General features: G+C 44.5%; 1 protein-coding gene across 1 annotated transcript in view; it reads left to right on the top strand.

Annotated features, from left to right (window-relative positions):
* Window positions 1-18,583, top strand: part of OTOA (otoancorin) — a 70,645-nt gene that overhangs the window by 13,929 nt on the left and 38,133 nt on the right. Inside the window, exons 8-15 of the mRNA XM_008574231.1 lie at window positions 1,373-1,455; window positions 2,769-2,869; window positions 4,645-4,784; window positions 8,116-8,239; window positions 10,832-11,047; window positions 14,225-14,392; window positions 16,679-16,819; window positions 18,486-18,544. Of these exons, the coding sequence (XP_008572453.1) occupies window positions 1,373-1,455; window positions 2,769-2,869; window positions 4,645-4,784; window positions 8,116-8,239; window positions 10,832-11,047; window positions 14,225-14,392; window positions 16,679-16,819; window positions 18,486-18,544 (1,032 nt within the window). The remainder of the gene's footprint in view (window positions 1-1,372; window positions 1,456-2,768; window positions 2,870-4,644; window positions 4,785-8,115; window positions 8,240-10,831; window positions 11,048-14,224; window positions 14,393-16,678; window positions 16,820-18,485; window positions 18,545-18,583) is intronic.

Below are 18,583 nucleotides of genomic sequence, written 5' to 3'. Positions count from 1 at the left end.
CGGAAAAAAAAAAAAAAAAAAAAAAAAAAAAAAAAAAAAGAAATTCATATAATTTTCACTTGTCAACAAACATTATTTTTTTGTGAATTTTCCTGTCAACTGTTTTTTTTTTTGTCTTTTTTTTTTTTTTTTACTGACCGGTAACGGGATCGCAACCCTCGGTGTTGCGCCCGCACCGCGCTCAGCCAGTGAGCGGGAACCAGTCTCCACATGGGATCCGAACCCTTGGCGGGAGCACCGCCGCGCTCCCAAGCGGGGCACTCTCCAGTGCGCCACCAGGCCGGCCCTCTGTCAACTGTTAAAAAATGTAAAACCATTCTTGGCTCACAGGCTGTAGAGAAACAGATGGTGGGCTGCCTTTGGCCCCTGGGCTGTAGTTTGCCAACTCCTGGACTAAGGAATCAGGGGAGACCTCTGGAGTGGATGACATGTGAATTGAGACCTGAGTGAGGAGATGGGATTGGTCATGTGAGGCTTTGGAGAAAGGGCGTTCCAGGCAGAGGGAGCAGTACCAAGGCCCCGAGGTGGGAGGAGCTTGGTGTGTTGGGGAAACATACAGGGAGCCCTGCAGGGTTGGGGTGTAAGGAATGCCAATCAATCTTTTTCCTGGAACTAAGCTCTGAGATGTGTGTGTAAGGAACATGAAACAGACAGGTGGTCATCAGTTTCCTGGGGTTTGGATTTCAGGACATACTGGGGGTCTCAAACCACTCCCTGAGGCCTCAGACTCCTCCCCTAGAGAAGAGCTACTGTTGCTTGTTGGACCTATTTTTGGCACCAACCCATGGGAAATTGAGACCTCAGGGGGCTGACTTATGCAAATCCAGTGGCTGGGCATGCTCAGTAAAGGCCTAATATAGGCTTAATATGACTGCAGTGACTGAGCATGCTCAGTGGAAGGGAGTTTATCCGTTGAATGACTTTCCACTAAGGATGTGAAAGTGCACAGAATATTCTTGAATATATCTAGTGCGTGTGATAGGATTTGACCAGTCAACATGCCCTAAACGAAGTCCAACTGAGCATGTGAAAGATTCATGTTACCTAACTGGCACCCCCCCCTTAATTGAGTATTCATCAGACAGTATGAATATGCAGTAGATAGCAAACCTCTAAAAGCTGAATCTCAGGAGAAGGCAGGGCTGTTGCTTACTCTCCTGGAGCCAGCCCGCCCTCTGCCTGTGGAGTGTGTATTTTTTTCTTTTTGTATCACTTTCAACATGCAGCTGCTCACTCTCTTGGGCCAGCCTGCACTCTGTACTAAACTTGAAGTGTGTATTTCTTACTTTTGTGTTAGACTTGGAATTCCCTCTGCCTGGTGCATAATTATGGCCTCACACTGAATCTGAATCTCACACTGTGTTACCCTAAGAAAGTCACTCAACCTCTGGACTTCCCTGTCTTTATTGCCAGAGTTTAATGAGAGACAAACTTTCCTCCTAAAATTCCCATATGGTATGTTTCATTATTAAACAATGGTGAATTAAAATTAATTCTATTTGGACCTTAATTTTTTTTTTCCATGAAGGTTCTTGAGGTAACTGGAAGTACCTTGGCTGTTAAGAATATCCCAAGCTTGAGAATCATTGATCTGTAGAAATACAGTTTATTCTTAATAATTAGTTAAAGAATGATCAACTCAGCTTGGTCCGTGGTGAATTTTGTGGTTCTCTCCTCAAAATTCTCTAGCCCTCTGGGGCCACCCTTTCTTCCGGTAGTCAGGTCAACTGTCCAGAGTCCCCATCTAGGGGATCATAGGGAGTCTGCCTGTGCTGGGTCGGAGGAGGCACCCCATATGTTCTTGTGAATCAGCCCGTGCAAAAGTTGACTTCTCCATCTCATTCGCACATCAGTCGTTGCCCATGGCTTCTGCAACAGACCTTGTTGGCTGACTCACTGCACACTGTAATGCTTGCCCCCATTTTTCATTTCCCCAAATGCCACCTATACAATGTTGTTGTGTGTAAAAGTCTTTTACTGAAGGATTGGTGTCAATGGCAGCCAATTCCAGCTCAGTAAAACTAGAAGTTGGCTCCTGGACATGATTGTTCTTAAAGTCCCACTGACATATCACTGATGGAGAATTTCAAATGTCAGAACAGAGTGACAGAGAGAGTCCTCTGGGAATTCAGAGAGGCTAGGGAGACAAGAGAAAGCTTTAAGGAAGAGAAAATTTTAGTTTGAGCCCTGTCTTTAAGGTAGAGGGCTGGCCACTTAGTTCACTTGCGAGAGCAGGGTGCTGCCAACACCAACGTCAAGCGTTCAGATCTCCGAACAAACTGGCCAGCTGAAAAAGAAGAGAAAAAAAAAGAGGATTTGGAGAACATTTGGGGAAGTATGAGTACTTTGGTTCAAGTATAGTAACATGGTGATAATTAATAAAGATGATAAACATTATTAGTGGTAGCAATAAAAGAGAGTTAAACATATTTCAAATTGCCAGATTATTTAATAATTAATTGAACTAAAAATAAAACTATACTTTGCAGTCTTAAGTATTAAGAAATAATCTGCATTTTTAACAAGTTCCCTGGTGATGCTGCTGCTGGAGGTGCAGGGACCACACTCTTGAGTGACAAGGTCTCAGGTGGCGGGCATCTGAGATCATGGCCTGTGTGTTTCACAGGCTCTCTATAAATGGTTGTTGAATGATTAATGAATTAATGAATCCAAGTACGAGGTCCTGACGTCAGAAGTGCTGTTGACTATCACATCCTAGTGTAAATGTTTTTATTTATTTACCTATTTATTCATTTATTTTTTTGTAGATGACTCTGTTTCATGGGTCAGCGCAGAAAACTTATGGATTTTGGGCAGATATATGGTTCACCTATCATTTGAAGAAATTATGAAAATTAGCCCTACAGAAGTAAGTTGAAAAATTACATTTATATGTCCCTATTACTAATACACCTGGGGTAAGGTGTATTCTAAATCTCTTACGTTCTGCAAGCCAGTCAAGGTGCTCTGGAAATTGTATACCCATCTGAGAAAACTGTTGGAACAGGGCCTCAAGTGGTCAGTCATAGGATTGAGTCCTCGTGCAAAAGAGCTAAGAAAAGAAACAGAATTATGGGCAACTAAGATAGCTATGATGTGAACAAACATGATATAAAGAGAAGGTTGGCTATGAACCGAAATCATTTAAGCGTATTTTTGTACTCGAGAAAGGCCAAGGACAATAGCTATAGAGTTTCCCGTCCTTGGAAGCCTGAAATGATGTGAACAAACATGATATAAAGAGAAGGTTGGCTATGAACCGAAATCATTTAAGAGTACTTTTGTACTCGAGAAAGGCCAAGGACAATAGCTATAGAGTTTCCCGTCCTTGGAAGCCTGAAGCCCAAGCAAAAGCAACATGGATTAATAGCTATTTCTATTTATGGCTACACCTATTAATAGCTACTTCAGCACGAGCAATGATTGGATTTTAAATCTAGAGTTTACAGGGGAGAAATGTCCATGTTCTAAGATTACTTAACTCACTAGTCAACCTGTCTCCTTCTGATTTAACCCAATTACACTAAAATCACGTGGGCATTATGATTCTGGAATGCGGCCTCCAAAGAATGCTGCCAGTCTGGGGGCATTCATAATGAGTTTGGGGCTTACCTCCAAATTTTTAAAATCATGTGTGCCCTGACTTTCTCCTGGCCTGTGAGAGAACTGTTTGCATCAAACGACTGGCTTGTACAAGGGCCAATTGACCCAACAATGTCTGGTTATTATGAATCTGGAGGCAGAACTAGGTCCCTCTCTTTTACCTAGGAGGCTGGGAGTATTTCAAACATCTTCCAATTTTTATAACCCTCAGTCCTAGGATTAACTACCCCCATTTGCCCTCCCAATGTTGAGTAATTTTCAGGATGTAAATAAAGATTAAATTCTTAGGAAACTGGGCCCCTAGGGTGGGATTTCTAAGATCAGATGTGCATTTACAACTTTTCTTCATTATCTAAAAAGGTAGAGAAGAGAGGGGAAGCCACAGAGTATCAACAACACTAAGAGGAAATTTTATTTGGACAAAGAGTATAATCCAAAAGGGAGTGACAACTTCATGAGTCCCTTTAGGAAGAGAATTGTAGTGTGTTGAAATGTAGAATGCAGAATCTGTTAGAAATACAAAGAGAGATGAATATGAGCCCTATGGCAGTAGACTACTTCAGTGTGACATCCTTGGATATGTAGGCAAAAAGGGAACAGGAATAGAGAGAATCTGAATGGTATATTTAATAAAGTTGAGACTTTGTATCTTATGAGGAGAACACACACTGTCTTCCACCACCCGAGGGAGAGCGTGGCTCATAAACTTAAAAACACACTCCTCTATTAAAAACAAATTCTGATTCTTCAAAGGAGACAATTTGTGGATCACATTCTCAATATAACAACGCTAGAAATAAATGTGAAAAGATTAGCTTAAAATAAGTACAACTGCTCAGATATTAAAAAATAATACTTTCCTAAATAACATTTGGGTTGAAGAGGAAATCAAAGCAGCAGTGACAGGCCATTAAGAAATCAATTACAAGAACTGGGCGTGTATCCATGTGTCTGAGATGGGGCACAGGACAGACCATCAGGGTGGGGCCACACTGGGTCACTCTTGCCCTTGTCACCGATCTTCCTGTTCTTGTTCACCAGATTGGGCTGTTTATCAGCTATGACAATGCCACCAAGCAGCTGGACACAGTTTATGACATCACACCTGAACTGGCCCAGGCGTTTCTGGAGAGGATCGGCTCTTCCAGCTTTGACATGAGGAATACCTCCACCATCCACAGGCAAGGGACGTGGGCTCTGGGCCCTCAGAGCTGTTCTCAAGATGCGATCTAAGCACCAGCTCCTTTGAGCAGCAAAAGACCCCGGGAGGGAAGGGAGTGGCTGGTCCCTCAATATTCCCACGTCTCTCTCTGTGCATGTGTGGGGAGGTGTCCCCAATGAGTCATCGCCCTTTGAAGGGGTTATGAAGAGGGGAAGGAAGCAAATGATTCCTGAGCGTCTCCTGTGTGCCAGGCATGTTATGCAAATTTATCAAGTGTTAATCCCAGCTCCAAGCATGGAACAGAACATTTTGAATGCTCAGGTCACTGTCCATTCCGAGGTAAATGCATAATTTCCATTAGGTTGGGTCACGTGTTAGGTGTGGGTCCCCCTATTTGAGAACCCTTTGTTTTCAGACTTTCAGCTGAGGAGCCCCTGGATGAGATCAGCTCTAAGGTAATTTAGTGATTTAGTAATTCAGTGATTGTAGCATAATCCTCCAGGAATCATTTTCAGGGGGGGAGAACCAGGAGCCTACACTCTGGGGGTGTCAAGCAGCGTTTGAATGTCAGGGAGAGGGAGTGTGCAGTGGAGCAGGGTGGGGAGCCCTGGTCAGCGGCCTTCTCGCCATCTCTCGGGGTCTTACTGTCCCACTGCTCCCCCTGACATTACCATATTACCTGAAGTGTTTTCAAATGAGTCGCTTTAGAGAATGTATTCCTCTAAAATGATTACGACTTCTTCCCCCATTCCTAGTAATTTTCACGCATTAGCATGGGTCTCATTTTTCTATGATTACACAAAAAATAGCCTTATGGTTAAGAACATGGGACCCGGAGCCAGACTTCTTACCTAACCAAACTTGGGTCTGCCCACCTGTACGCAGGTAAGCCAAGACACCAGGTTGCAGTAGGAAAATAGGTGTTTAACTACAAGGCCAAGTAATTAGAGCAGGGGCAGCCAGTGCTGAAGAATCTCGAGCTCCTCATGGGCTTTCATTCATGGGTTTTTGAAGACAAAAGTTAGGGGTGAGGTGCTGGAGCTCATGGACGTCTCTGATTGGTTGGCTCTTGTGCAAGACTCAGCATCTTCCCTAATCTTGATTTATTTCGGTTCTTGGCGTTGTCTTGTCTGGGTGCCAGTTGATCTGTGCGACTGTGTTCAGGTCACCCCAACCTCAAAATCTGCAAAAACAGCTCATCTTTGTGTCAGTAGTGTTCTCTTTAAAGCAAAAGCAGAGGCAAGCACCTGGTGACTCAAAATCATTTTTGGCTATTGTTTAAATTTTTATTACTTTACTTAACTGGCTACATTTTTAAAAAAAGATAACAGAACTTCTTTAAGCTAATCTTTACTCTGGTGCAAGTTTCCACATTTGTCTAAAGGCTGTGTACTTAACTGCTATAATGGCTAGGCTAACTACTAAATTGAGCAAAATACACATTTTTGATCCTCTAAAGGTTAAAATCAAATTAAATCTATGGCTGTCAGTTTCATTGAGTTTAGTCCAGGCTTTGCTGCTTACACATTGTGTGATCTTGGCCACGTTACATCACCTTTCTGTGCCTCCATTTCCCCATCTGCAAAATGGGAGATAAGAATCTGCCTCCTTCCTTAAGGTCCTTGTAAGGATTAAGCACACCTGACACAGTAGGTGCTCAATAAATATTATTCTTTTTTCTTTTAAAATTTATTTTTTAAATTGACAAATAAAAACTGTATGTATTTATGGTATACAACATGATATTTTGAAATATGTACACATTGTAGAATGGCTAAATCAAGCTGATTAACATACTCATTACCTCACATACTTATTTTTTTTTGTGGTGATAATACTTAAAAATCTACTGTCAGCAATTTTCAAGTGTACAGTGCATTATTATTAACTGTAGTCACCATGTGGTACAATAGATCTCCGGTACTTTTTCCTCCCATCTAACTGAAACTTTATATCCTTTGACCACCTGGTAACCACCGTTCTACTCTTTGCTTCCATGAGTTTGACTTTTTTAGATTCCGCATAAGAGTATGCAGGTATAAAGTGAGATAATTTGTCTTTCTGTGACCGGTTTATTTCCACTTAGCATACTGTCCTCTAAATTCATCCACGTTGTTGCAAATAACGAGATTTCCTTCTTTGTAAGGGCTGAATAGTATTCTATCACGTAGTTGTACCACATTTCCTTTATCCATTCATCCATTGATGGAGACTTAGGTTGATTCCCTATCTTGCCTATTGTGAAGCTATTCTTAATGTGGTTATTGATATTCAGGCTTCCTTTCCCCTGAGTCTTCTTTTCTCAGGGTTAAGTGGATCTCTTTTGCTCATCAGACACATTTCCAGTTCTTTCCCTGGACCTGGTTGTTCTCCTGTGGACATGTTTAAATGTGTCAATATCTTTCTGAGTGCATGGAGCCAGGTTGATCGTGGTCAACCAGGTGGTCCAGCCATGCTGAGTTGAATAGTCTTCATACTAACTCTAAGAACATTCATTAGTGTTAAAAAAATTCATTAGTGATTACATGCTTAGTGTCCACCAGGAAGCATGCTAGTCAGTCAGCATGCCTCTTCTCACTTAACTTTCACAGTCAACCTCATTCTGCGTTTATCGTATTTATTACGATGTGCTGTGATGAATAAAGCAAACTTCCCATTTATGGAAGGCTCAGAGAGGCAGGACTGCCCTGTCCAGTAGTACAGAGTGTACAACTGTGTGCAGCAGCCTTGCAGAGAAGTTGAGTAACTTGCTGCAGATCAAACATCTCATAGAGCTGGGCTTCAAATTCCCGTTGGCCTGAACCTATGCTCTTAACCACAAGATATATTGCTCTCAGTTAGACCAGGGTTCAAATCCCCCCTCTGCCCCTACACTGTTCTGTCGCCTTTTCCCCCCCTTCTGAAATCTTTGCAACACCTGGGTGTGTAGGTAGGAAGGAATCCTGGAAATAGATCTCTGCTTCAGAGAGTCAGTCCCTCGGGGTGGACAAAGCCCTTATCTCCATGTGGAAAATGGGGAGTATTCTAACTCAGCACCATTCTCTCCTTATGCCCTTTATCCATCCCAGGAGGAGAGATGGCATATTTGGATGGATCTAGGTTTAAGTGCCAGCTCCACAACTTGCCTTGGACATGTCACTTGATCTCTTTGAGTCTCAGTTTGTCCTTCTGTGAAATGGGCCTAATGAGAGAGCCTACCATGTAGGGTTGTCGTAATGAGATAATCCAGGTGAAGGGCTCAGCACAATACCTGCTATGATCATGACTCTACTTGCTTGGACTGGGTAGGGGGTGTGGTTGTAGTTCCCAGCTCTGAGCCCTCCCCCAGTGTCCCTTATCTTCTTGCACAGGTTGGGGCTGCTGGTTTGTTTCTATGACGACCTGGAGCTGCTGGATGCTGCCGTGGCCCAAGTCCTCCTTCACCAGATGATAAAGTGCGGTCACCTGAAGGGCTTCCAGGCTGGCGTTCAGAAGGTACAGATCGGGGTGCAAGGCCCTGACGCCTCTGCCTCAGTTTCACCAGCCAGAGAAATGGGAAGAACAGCCTCACCTGGCTTTTGAGAGAAACAAACAGTGTTAATCAGGATCTAAGTCCAGCTGCAGCAGGTGGTACCTCAAACACTGGCATGAGCTTAACATAGGAAGAAACGACAAAAAGCAGCGTAAGAAAAAGCTTGGATGGATAAAAATTCAATCAGAGCAGCCATCTCAAACCTAAATGTGCAGATGGATCACCTGGGGATCCTAAATGCAGATTCTGATTCAGCAGGTCTGGGTGGGGGCTGTGACGCTGCACTTCTAACAAGCTTCCAGGTGACGCTGAAGCTGCCCGTCTGTCCAGCATATCTGGAATAGCAGGAGATTAAGCAGTGGTTTTCACACCCACCTCTGCATTGGTAACACCCTGCCAGGCTCCACCCCAGAGATTCTGATGTCACTGCTCCGGGGTGTGGCCTGGGTGTGGTATGTTTTTTAAAGCTCCTCAGGTGATTTCAACATAGCCAGAATTGAGAACACTGAATTGGTGCGTTTTCATGAGTTCCTAGACCAGGGTTCTAGATAAATCAGCAAACTCATACTGTCTCTCATTTTTCCTCCCACCCCCATCTCTCTCTTCATTCTTCCATTCAAGTCTCAGTTCTGCCCTGCTCCCCTTCACTTCTTTTGGTCTCATTTTTTTTTAATTGAAAAGATAATGTGAGACCAATATTGAAGAAAATCTTGGTCAAGCCATCAATAATCCCACAGCAGTTTTCCACACATAACCATAACATCCCCAGTCACGTCTGGCATTTGACATTGTGGTCATCTGTCTTAGTCAATGCATACTTTGTTTTCAAGGAAAAGAATCCCCCTTAAGCAAGCTCAAGCAAAAATAAAAATAAATGTATTTTAAGGCCAGAAGGGTAGCTGTGGCAGCCCTGACCAGGAAGAAAGTCAAATATAATTAGTGGGGTGGGATGCTGCGAAAGGGTTCATCTACCTCTGTGCTTTGGGATCATCTAGCTGAGTGCTTCTAAAACCTAAGCATGCATCAGAGGCACCGGGAGGGCTTGCGGAAATACAGATTACTGGCCCACGCCCAGTCTCTGCTTCCGCAGGCCTGGGGTTGGGCCTGAGAATTTGCATTTCTAAGTTCCCAGATGATGCTGCTACTGCTGGTCTAGAACCACACTCAGAACCATCACTCTAGTCCACCCCTTCCTTTTCCGTGTGGGGAAACTGAGCTCTAGGGGAGGGTAGTTGCTGAATTGAGAGAACCCAGGTGCCAAGACAGCTGTTTCTATTACTGCACTCTGCTGCCCCCCAATGGCCATTTCAATATTGCCGGGAAGGTTGTGTGCACAGTCTGGAATGAAAAGTGTATTGTTTGTATGAATTCAGGTGTTGAAACATGAACCCCCCCCACCTTTTTTTTGTGTGTGCAGAGGTCGCTTTACAGTAGGCGAGTTTTTCACCTTTCTTAGTGGAAGCAGTTGGGAGACACACTTGACTATAACTAGGCAGGCATATTGTAATAAAATACTTATGGAAGTGACCATAGAAATGTGCAACACGTACAAGACATAATTTTAAGTGAAAAATGTAAAACAGAAAATTGTGCTCCCATTCTTATCACAACTCTGTACAAACTACGTACTGTCTCTATATTTATAAAGGCTGAAGAAGTCTCAGAAGNATTACTGCACTCTGCTGCCCCCCAATGGCCATTTCAATATTGCCGGGAAGGTTGTGTGCACCGTCTGGAATGAAAAGTGTATTGTTTGTATGAATTCAGGTGTTGAAACATGAACCCCCCCCCCCTTTTTTTTGTGTGTGCAGAGGTCGCTTTACAGTAGGCGAGTTTTTCACCTTTTTTAGTGGAAGCAGTTGGGAGACACACTTGACTATAACTAGGCAGGCATATTGTAATAAAATACTTATGGAAGTGACCATAGAAATGTGAAACACGTACAAGACATAATTTTAAGTGAAAAATGTAAAACAGAAAATTGTGCTCCCATTCTTATTACAACTCTGTACAAACTACGTACTGTCTCTATATTTATAAAGGCTGAAGAAGTCTCAGAAGCATATACACCCAATTGCTAATTATAGTTATTTTTATGAGGTAGGATTTTTAGGAGGCTTTACTTTCTGGTACTGTTGAGAGTTATTTTTACACAGATTATATATTACCGTGAAAAAGGCCTTGGATATTTCATAAAAGAAAAACAGCCATATATATGGACATAGAGTTTAAGGTCACAAAAGGAAAACAGATGTGACCAGGGTGTGGTGGAGTTGTAAGGGAACAAAGTTTTCTTCTGCCATGCTTTCAGGTTGATTTAATAACAAAGTAATATTTAAGTGAAGCACAAAGTGAATTTGTGGCATGTTAAAGCCAAGGCCAGAGGTGCTGTCAGTGGAGCATGGTGGGAGTCCCTCTCCTCCTCATCCTTGGGCACAGAGGCTTTGATGGGGCAGTGTAGGGAGGGTGTTGTGGGGCCTTCACACCCCAGCATGTAGTCAGGGAGCCAACACCCTTTTTCTGTTGACCCTCATTTCGGGCTGCTCTCCTTCCAGCTCAAAGCCGACCTTCTGGACATTGCCATAGAGAACCAGACCCTCAATGAGACACTGGGATCTTTGTCGGATGCAGTTGTGGGTTTGACCTACAGTCAGCTGGAGTCCCTGTCCCCTGAGGCTGTGCACGGTGCCATTTCCACCCTCAACCAGGTCTCTGGTTGGGCCAAGAGCCAGGTCATCATCTTGTCTGCCAAATTCTTGGCCCATGAGAAGGTCAGTTGGAGGGTTTTTTCTGGCGGCTGGCCAGTATGGGGATCCAAACCCTTGACCTTGGTGTTACAAGGTGGCATGCTAACAAGCTGAGCTAACCAGCCAGCCGAGTTGGTGCTTTTAACTCTTCTTTAGTGCCCAGTTACCCAAGGGCCGGTGTATGAGATGGTCTTCAAAAAGTTCATGGGGGGCCGGCCCGGTGGCGCACTGGATAGTGCGCCGCTTGGGAAGCGCGGCGGCGCTCCCGCCCGAGGGTTCGGATCACACGCACCCAAAAAAAGCTAGTAGGGAAACTTGCCAGAATTTGAACCCAGATCTGCCAAAACTCCAAAGTCAGACCATAATTGTGTCTCCCAGTGTGTAAATATCTATCAAATACTTTGTGCACATGTGTGAACATGCCAAACTTTGAATGATTTAAGTATAACCTGTATTTTAATACTTAGGACAGCATCATAAAATTAATTTCTAAATGAATATTGAAATTTATCCAGTTTCTATGTTTAGCAATTGGTGTTAATTTACCTCTCATAAGTGCTAGAAAGGTTCTACAATACCTCCTCCAGCCCTTTTATACTATTCAAGCTTTTTATTAGCCCTAATGTTGATTGCCTTCCCAGGGCATCTACTAGTTTGAGTATAATTTGTCTAATTAAATTTAAAGAAGAGATGTTTCAGGGAGCACCATTTCATCATTTCCTCTTAAACTCTATGCTGTGGACTTTAATGAGGACCTAAACCCCATGGAAAGATTGGTATTATCTTTTAATCTCATTTCTCTGCAAACTTTTTGAAGTGCTCTCGTGTTAGTTGACTACCTCCCAAAGATCCCACCTTGGGGGATAGGGTTCAACATATGAATTTTGGGGGAGACACAAACATTCAGTCCATGACAGCCAGTAATACGCACACAGCAGGGCAACCAATTAGTGAGAAGATGTGCTGAGGAGAACTATTTACATCCTTGCTCTGCCATTTACCAGGTGTGTGACATGCGGCAATTTACTTTAATTCGCTTTGCCTCAGTTTCCCTATTTGTAAGATGGGGATGACAATAGCACCCACCTCACGGCATTGCTGCAAAGATTATGTGAATTGCTGCACATAAAGAAGTTGGACTATCAGGTGATGATAGAGTATGAGCTCGCTGGGCGTTAGCTATCACTGAGGTGTCAATCAATGCGTGGGATCCACCCCAGGATGTTCTTGCTGCTAACACACCCCTCATCCTGGGATCAGGCTATTTTATTCCAGTCCTATTTTATTCAGGCATGCAGAGAGGGAACTGTTACTGTGGAAGGTCCTGTTTAGAGGGGACAAGAGCCTTAGTCCATGCTCTAACTGTTTGCAGGGTGGGAAATAGAACTTCTTCCTGGGGGAATTAGTCTTTTTGTGCTGGACCAGTTGAAAGGGCTCTAGAGACTTGAGTCCTAAGCATTTTGGTGTCCCACTCTTCCAGTTCATACTCACAGCCATTTCCCAGGATGCAGACTGGCTCATGAGGATTGGATTGGGACCAATTCCAGCATGACAGTAACAACAAACATGTATTAAGCGCCTCCTATGTGCCAGGTTCTGTTCTAAGTGAGTTAATCATTTAATCTCCCCAACAACCTATGGGGGCAGCCATGCTGTGATCTTCGTTTTCCAGTTTATTCATGTGAGGCATAGAACATGTGAGGGGATTGCCAAGACAACATAAATGAGACACAGCTGGGACTGAACTCAGGACATCTGGCTCAGAGCCTTCTCGCTTATTCCCGTGCTGTGTCCATCATGGCGCCATGACCACTGTGCACCCATTCTCACTTTCTGCTGAAGGATAAGCCCATTCATCTTGTCCCTTTCGTTTGAAGGCTTTGAAGACCTTCCCTGTTTCTGGACCTTGATTGGCACCCCATGGGTCCACCTTGACAGTTCTTCGTGGATGTGATTTTAGGGATCTGAGGGAGACTGTTTAGTTCCCTCCCAGCCCTGGACCAAGTGGTTTGTCTCTTCCCTAGTTTCCAACTCTTCTACTGAGGGTGGGAGGGGCAACTTTTACTAAGAAGCCAAGAGCTCAGAAGGTCTTGCCTTCTTTGGGGGCAGTAACAGACTATCCATTCTACAGAGAATAACTAAAGGAAACCACTCAACTGTCTTTTTGTGGAGCCATGGCATGTCGCTCACTGATCATATGGAAAACCGTCTAGCATCTTCACTCGAAAGGAGGGAAAATAACCCCAAATATAACTTCCAATAGGACAGCCAGCTCCAATCATATTTGCAATAAAATATCAGGCTTTTATCCTGAAACCTTTATTTCAACTTAAATCTTCTACGTGGAAGTACATGAGAGTGAAGCTTTGGTGTTTCAGATGCCTGTCAGGTAACATGAATGGGAAGTGGGCCGCCTCAAAGTGCGGTAAGCGGAGAGGGGCTGGGTGAACTGAGAGCCCGTGACCCACCTAAGGAGGTAGCTGGTGCTCAGTTCTTGCCAATTTTTGCCAGGTGGGAATTTGGGCCCAGCATTGCCTGATGTTCAGATTTTTCTTTTTTCTTTTTTTATTTTATTTATTTATGTATTTATTCCTTTTTGTCTCTTTTTTACTGACCGGTAACGGGATTGCAACCCTCGGTGTCGCGCCCGTACCGGGGACCGGCAACGGGATCGCAACCCTCGGTGTTGTGCCCACACCGCGCTCAGCCAGTGAGCGGGAACCGGTCTCCACATGGGATCCGAACCCTCGGCGGGAGCGCCGCCACGCTCCCAAGCGGCGCACTCTCCAGTGCGCCACCGGGCCGGCCCAAGATTTTTCTTTTTTAAATAGAAACTCAAATCTGGAGTTTTTTTGGGAGTTCTTCCTATTAAACAATTTAATTTAAAAATTGAAAACAATTTTTAAATGTGGTCCATTAGTTCAAATTATACACACAAAAAAGCCATTGCTGGGCTATGGCTTATGGCTTTTTGATATTTGTACTATGGCCTCGGATAGCATCATGATTCCCCCAGCAGAGCATTAATCACGTGTCTTGTGTTTTGATATTTAACTCTCTTTCCTGATAGAAGGAAGGAGGGCCTGTGAAGGTAACATCTGTCTTGCTCACCGTTGTGCCATAAGGTGTCGCCCATCCTGATACCTGGCATGCACACTGGTTTAGAGCAGAGCCTCATGCTGGTGGTTGGTCCTCTCCCAGGTGCTGTCCTTCTACAATGTCAGCCAGATGGGTGTGCTGCTGGCTGGGGTTGGCACCCAGGCTTTCTATGGCATGGATCGGAAGGACATCTCACAGGTCCTGAGAAGCTCTCTCTCCCAGCATGTGTCTGATTTGTCACCTGCCCAGCAGCATGGTATCCTCAGCAAGGTGAGAAGATGGTGTTTGGTGTCCTCAGCCATGTGGCTCACAGAGGATGTGGTTTGGGGTTTTGTGAGTGGGCTGTGCCTTTGGGCCATTGTTCAGGGCTGGGATTATCTTAACCTTTGGTGTGTGGGGCTGTTCTGAACCTGGGAAATGCCTTCTCCTGAGGACTTACTGCTCCTCCCTTCCAGACAGAGCCCCTTTGGTCATGCTATAATTCTTCCCAGACCACATCGCTCTTCCTTCCCTGTCTAATCTGGAAGACTTTTCTTAAACCAGGCTTCTTGATCTAATAACATTTTAAAAGTTTGTTTTTCAAATCTAAACATGAATCCTGAAGTCTTCAGAGTGCTTCTGAAAGCTCCTTCCATGGTTCAGAGTCATGTCCAAATTCCTTTCTCACTTGGCAGTGAGCCTTTTGGGCATCGTACTCTATCAGACCTGCTATGTCTAGTGGCTAAATCTGCTAAGACACCAAACCTGAGGAGTTTGTTCTAAAACACCAACACCTTGCAGATAGCAGTAGGGGATATAGTTAAAATAATGAAACATATCTCTTTGTTTTGGTAAATTACTGATCGTTCCCACTGAACAATTTCCTAACATTACTGAACAATTTCCCAACATGGAAATTTGGGGGAGTTCTCAATCACAGTGTCTGTCTGTGGCAACCAAGATAGACATGTGACCCAAGCTGAGTCACCTGAGTTCTTTCTTCCTTTGGATTTTTTATTTAAATTGAGACAAGGAGAAGTCTCTCTTTGATTTATGGAGGGAACCTGGGTTCAACTCTACAGTCCTGAAGGAAAAGGAGCTTCGGAGCAGCCAGGTATCATGATGATGCCCACGATCCATTCCATATTTCTGAATATCTGTGTTGTGGGTGTGGTCTGTTTNGGAGCGCCGCCACGCTCCCAAGCGGCGCACTCTCCAGTGCGCCACCGGGCCGGCCCAAGATTTTTCTTTTTTAAATAGAAACTCAAATCTGGAGTTTTTTTGGGAGTTCTTCCTATTAAACAATTTAATTTAAAAATTGAAAACAATTTTTAAATGTGGTCCATTAGTTCAAATTATACACACAAAAAAGCCATTGCTGGGCTATGGCTTATGGCTTTTTGATATTTGTACTATGGCCTCGGATAGCATCATGATTCCCCCAGCAGAGCATTAATCACGTGTCTTGTGTTTTGATATTTAACTCTCTTTCCTGATAGAAGGAAGGAGGGCCTGTGAAGGTAACATCTGTCTTGCTCACCGTTGTGCCATAAGGTGTCGCCCATCCTGATACCTGGCATGCACACTGGTTTAGAGCAGAGCCTCATGCTGGTGGTTGGTCCTCTCCCAGGTGCTGTCCTTCTACAATGTCAGCCAGATGGGTGTGCTGCTGGCTGGGGTTGGCACCCAGGCTTTCTATGGCATGGATCGGAAGGACATCTCACAGGTCCTGAGAAGCTCTCTCTCCCAGCATGTGTCTGATTTGTCACCTGCCCAGCAGCATGGTATCCTCAGCAAGGTGAGAAGATGGTGTTTGGTGTCCTCAGCCATGTGGCTCACAGAGGATGTGGTTTGGGGTTTTGTGAGTGGGCTGTGCCTTTGGGCCATTGTTCAGGGCTGGGATTATCTTAACCTTTGGTGTGTGGGGCTGTTCTGAACCTGGGAAATGCCTTCTCCTGAGGACTTACTGCTCCTCCCTTCCAGACAGAGCCCCTTTGGTCATGCTATAATTCTTCCCAGACCACATCGCTCTTCCTTCCCTGTCTAATCTGGAAGACTTTTCTTAAACCAGGCTTCTTGATCTAATAACATTTTAAAAGTTTGTTTTTCAAATCTAAACATGAATCCTGAAGTCTTCAGAGTGCTTCTGAAAGCTCCTTCCATGGTTCAGAGTCATGTCCAAATTCCTTTCTCACTTGGCAGTGAGCCTTTTGGGCATCGTACTCTATCAGACCTGCTATGTCTAGTGGCTAAATCTGCTAAGACACCAAACCTGAGGAGTTTGTTCTAAAACACCAACACCTTGCAGATAGCAGTAGTGGATATGGTTAAAATAATGAGTGTGGGTTTTAGAGTAAGACAGATTTGGGCTTGGATCTCATTTACTGCCTGTCCAGCAATCACTTGTTAAGTCTCAGTCTTCTCACCTGGGAAATGGGGATAATGATAGTCCCTACTTCCCAGGGCTGCTGAGCGGATCTGATGGGCTGTATTGGCTGTGGAGCAGTGCCCTGCTTTTACCCAAAGCTCAATGCACCTTTTACAAAGTTGTTATTATGTTTCTTTTCACTCTGGCAGATGATCAAAGCAGGAGATACTGCCTCTGGCATTGTGGAGATACAAGGGGCTTTCTTTAAGGAAGTTTCTCTCTTTGATTTATGGAGGGAACCTGGGTTCAACTCTACAGTCCTGAAGGAAAAGGAGCTTCGGAGCAGCCAGGTATCGTGATGATGCCCACGATCCATTCCATATTTCTGAATATCTGTGTTGTGGGTGTGGTCTGTTTNTGATGATGCCCACGATCCATTCCATATTTCTGAATATCTGTGTTGTGGGTGTGGTCTGTTTTAAAGTTAATTTGGTAAAAGAAATTTATTTTTGTGTGATTAAAGACAGGAGGCAGAATAGCGTAGTGTTACAAAGTTAGACAAGACCTGAGTGTGAATTGTGACTCCCATTTATGTATTAGGTTTGGAGAAGCTACTCCTCCTTACATGGCCTCAGTTGTCTCATGTGCAAAATGGGGATGATTTCTCATGAGGATCAGTGATGTGTGGCACGTGGGCAGTGTCTATAAACATGGGTGGTGATTCGCTGTATTATTAAATGCTGCCAGCTCCGAGGCCACTTGGGGAGGATGGTGCCATTGAGGCTGATGCTTTAGGACTTTCTCTGACTTCCTTTTCATTCAGTCACCAACTGTTTATCCAGCACCTACCAACATGTCCCAGGCATTGTTCACNTTTTCATTCAGTCACCAACTGTTTATCCAGCACCTACCAACATGTCCCAGGCATTGTTCACAGTGCTGAGAATGCAGACGTGAACATAACAGACAAAAATCCCTGTCTGATCTGGGGGTTCTCGCTCAGGGTTTCTCATGACGTTGGATGAGCTTCCAGTGATCTACATTGCTGTGCAACAAACCACCTCCAAATTTAGTGGCAGTAGCAATCATTTTATTTTGGAAAATACATCCTGCTGCAGATGACTTCAAGATACCTTTGTCTCAGCAACTGAGTTATGGAATTACCATTTCCTGAGATGGAGAAGGCTGTGTGGGAGGGTCCCAGACCCTGACCCAGTGCCCATGGAAATATCTGGGGCCATATGCAGAGTGTCCAAAACTGCCTTATATGGCTGCTCCTTTGGCCTGCGCCTTTATGCTACTGTAAGGCTCTCTGCTGCCACGTGACAGATGCTGCCACCTGACGCTACCTCATAATTTATTCTGTTTGGAGAATTATGTTCAAAGTTTCAGAATCTATAAAATAGACTAATGTCATACTTGATTGCATCTGCAAATTAGATATTCTGTGAAATTACGTTCCTTAAAACAAATGAGTCCCCTGCTTCCTATGCATTGTTCTCCTGGAGTGCTCATCTGGGAGGGTTTTGGGGAGTGCCTGCGGCGAGCAGGAGTTACTTTATTGATGGTGCTTTCTAGCCCGTCCTGGTCTGCTCGTCTGTCCCTTCCACTTTTGCTCTCCAGGATGCCTGGTGCTCAGGAACTAGCAGGTGGGCAGGGCATGTAAATGGGGGTTACAGAGGGGCCTCAATGGGCCAGTGAAGCACAGCTTTGTAAAGCATGGGAAGTAATGTCCTACCCTGCTGCCCAACGACTTTCCCCTTCCTCATTTGCCCCTTGGAGCTTGGGGAATCACCTGCAGTGTGAGAGCGTGGGCTCTGGAATTAACCTGACACCAGTTCAAATCATGGCTCTGCCACTAAGCAGTTGTATGGTCCTGGCTAAGTAACATAGTCTGGGAAACCTCCACTTCCCCACCTGTAAAATGGGATCGCAGAGTGCCTTCCCTGCTTGGCCTCACAATGCTGGGCACACAAGGAGGCTCCATCAGCACTGTCGGTCATTCTCTTCCCTCAGGCCCTGTTCCTGTACGAGCTTCTGTCAAAGACGACCAGAAGGCCCGAGGAGCTTCTGAGGTAGGAGATGTGACTCACCCTGGGGGCTCCAGAGACCCT

Source organism: Galeopterus variegatus, unplaced genomic scaffold (genome assembly GCF_000696425.1).
Source record: "Galeopterus variegatus unplaced genomic scaffold, G_variegatus-3.0.2 Scaffold1016, whole genome shotgun sequence".
Classification (NCBI taxonomy): Eukaryota; Metazoa; Chordata; class Mammalia; order Dermoptera; family Cynocephalidae; genus Galeopterus; species Galeopterus variegatus.
The sequence above is the reverse complement of the archived record's forward strand: the minus strand, read 5'-3'. Positions and strand labels throughout refer to the sequence as shown.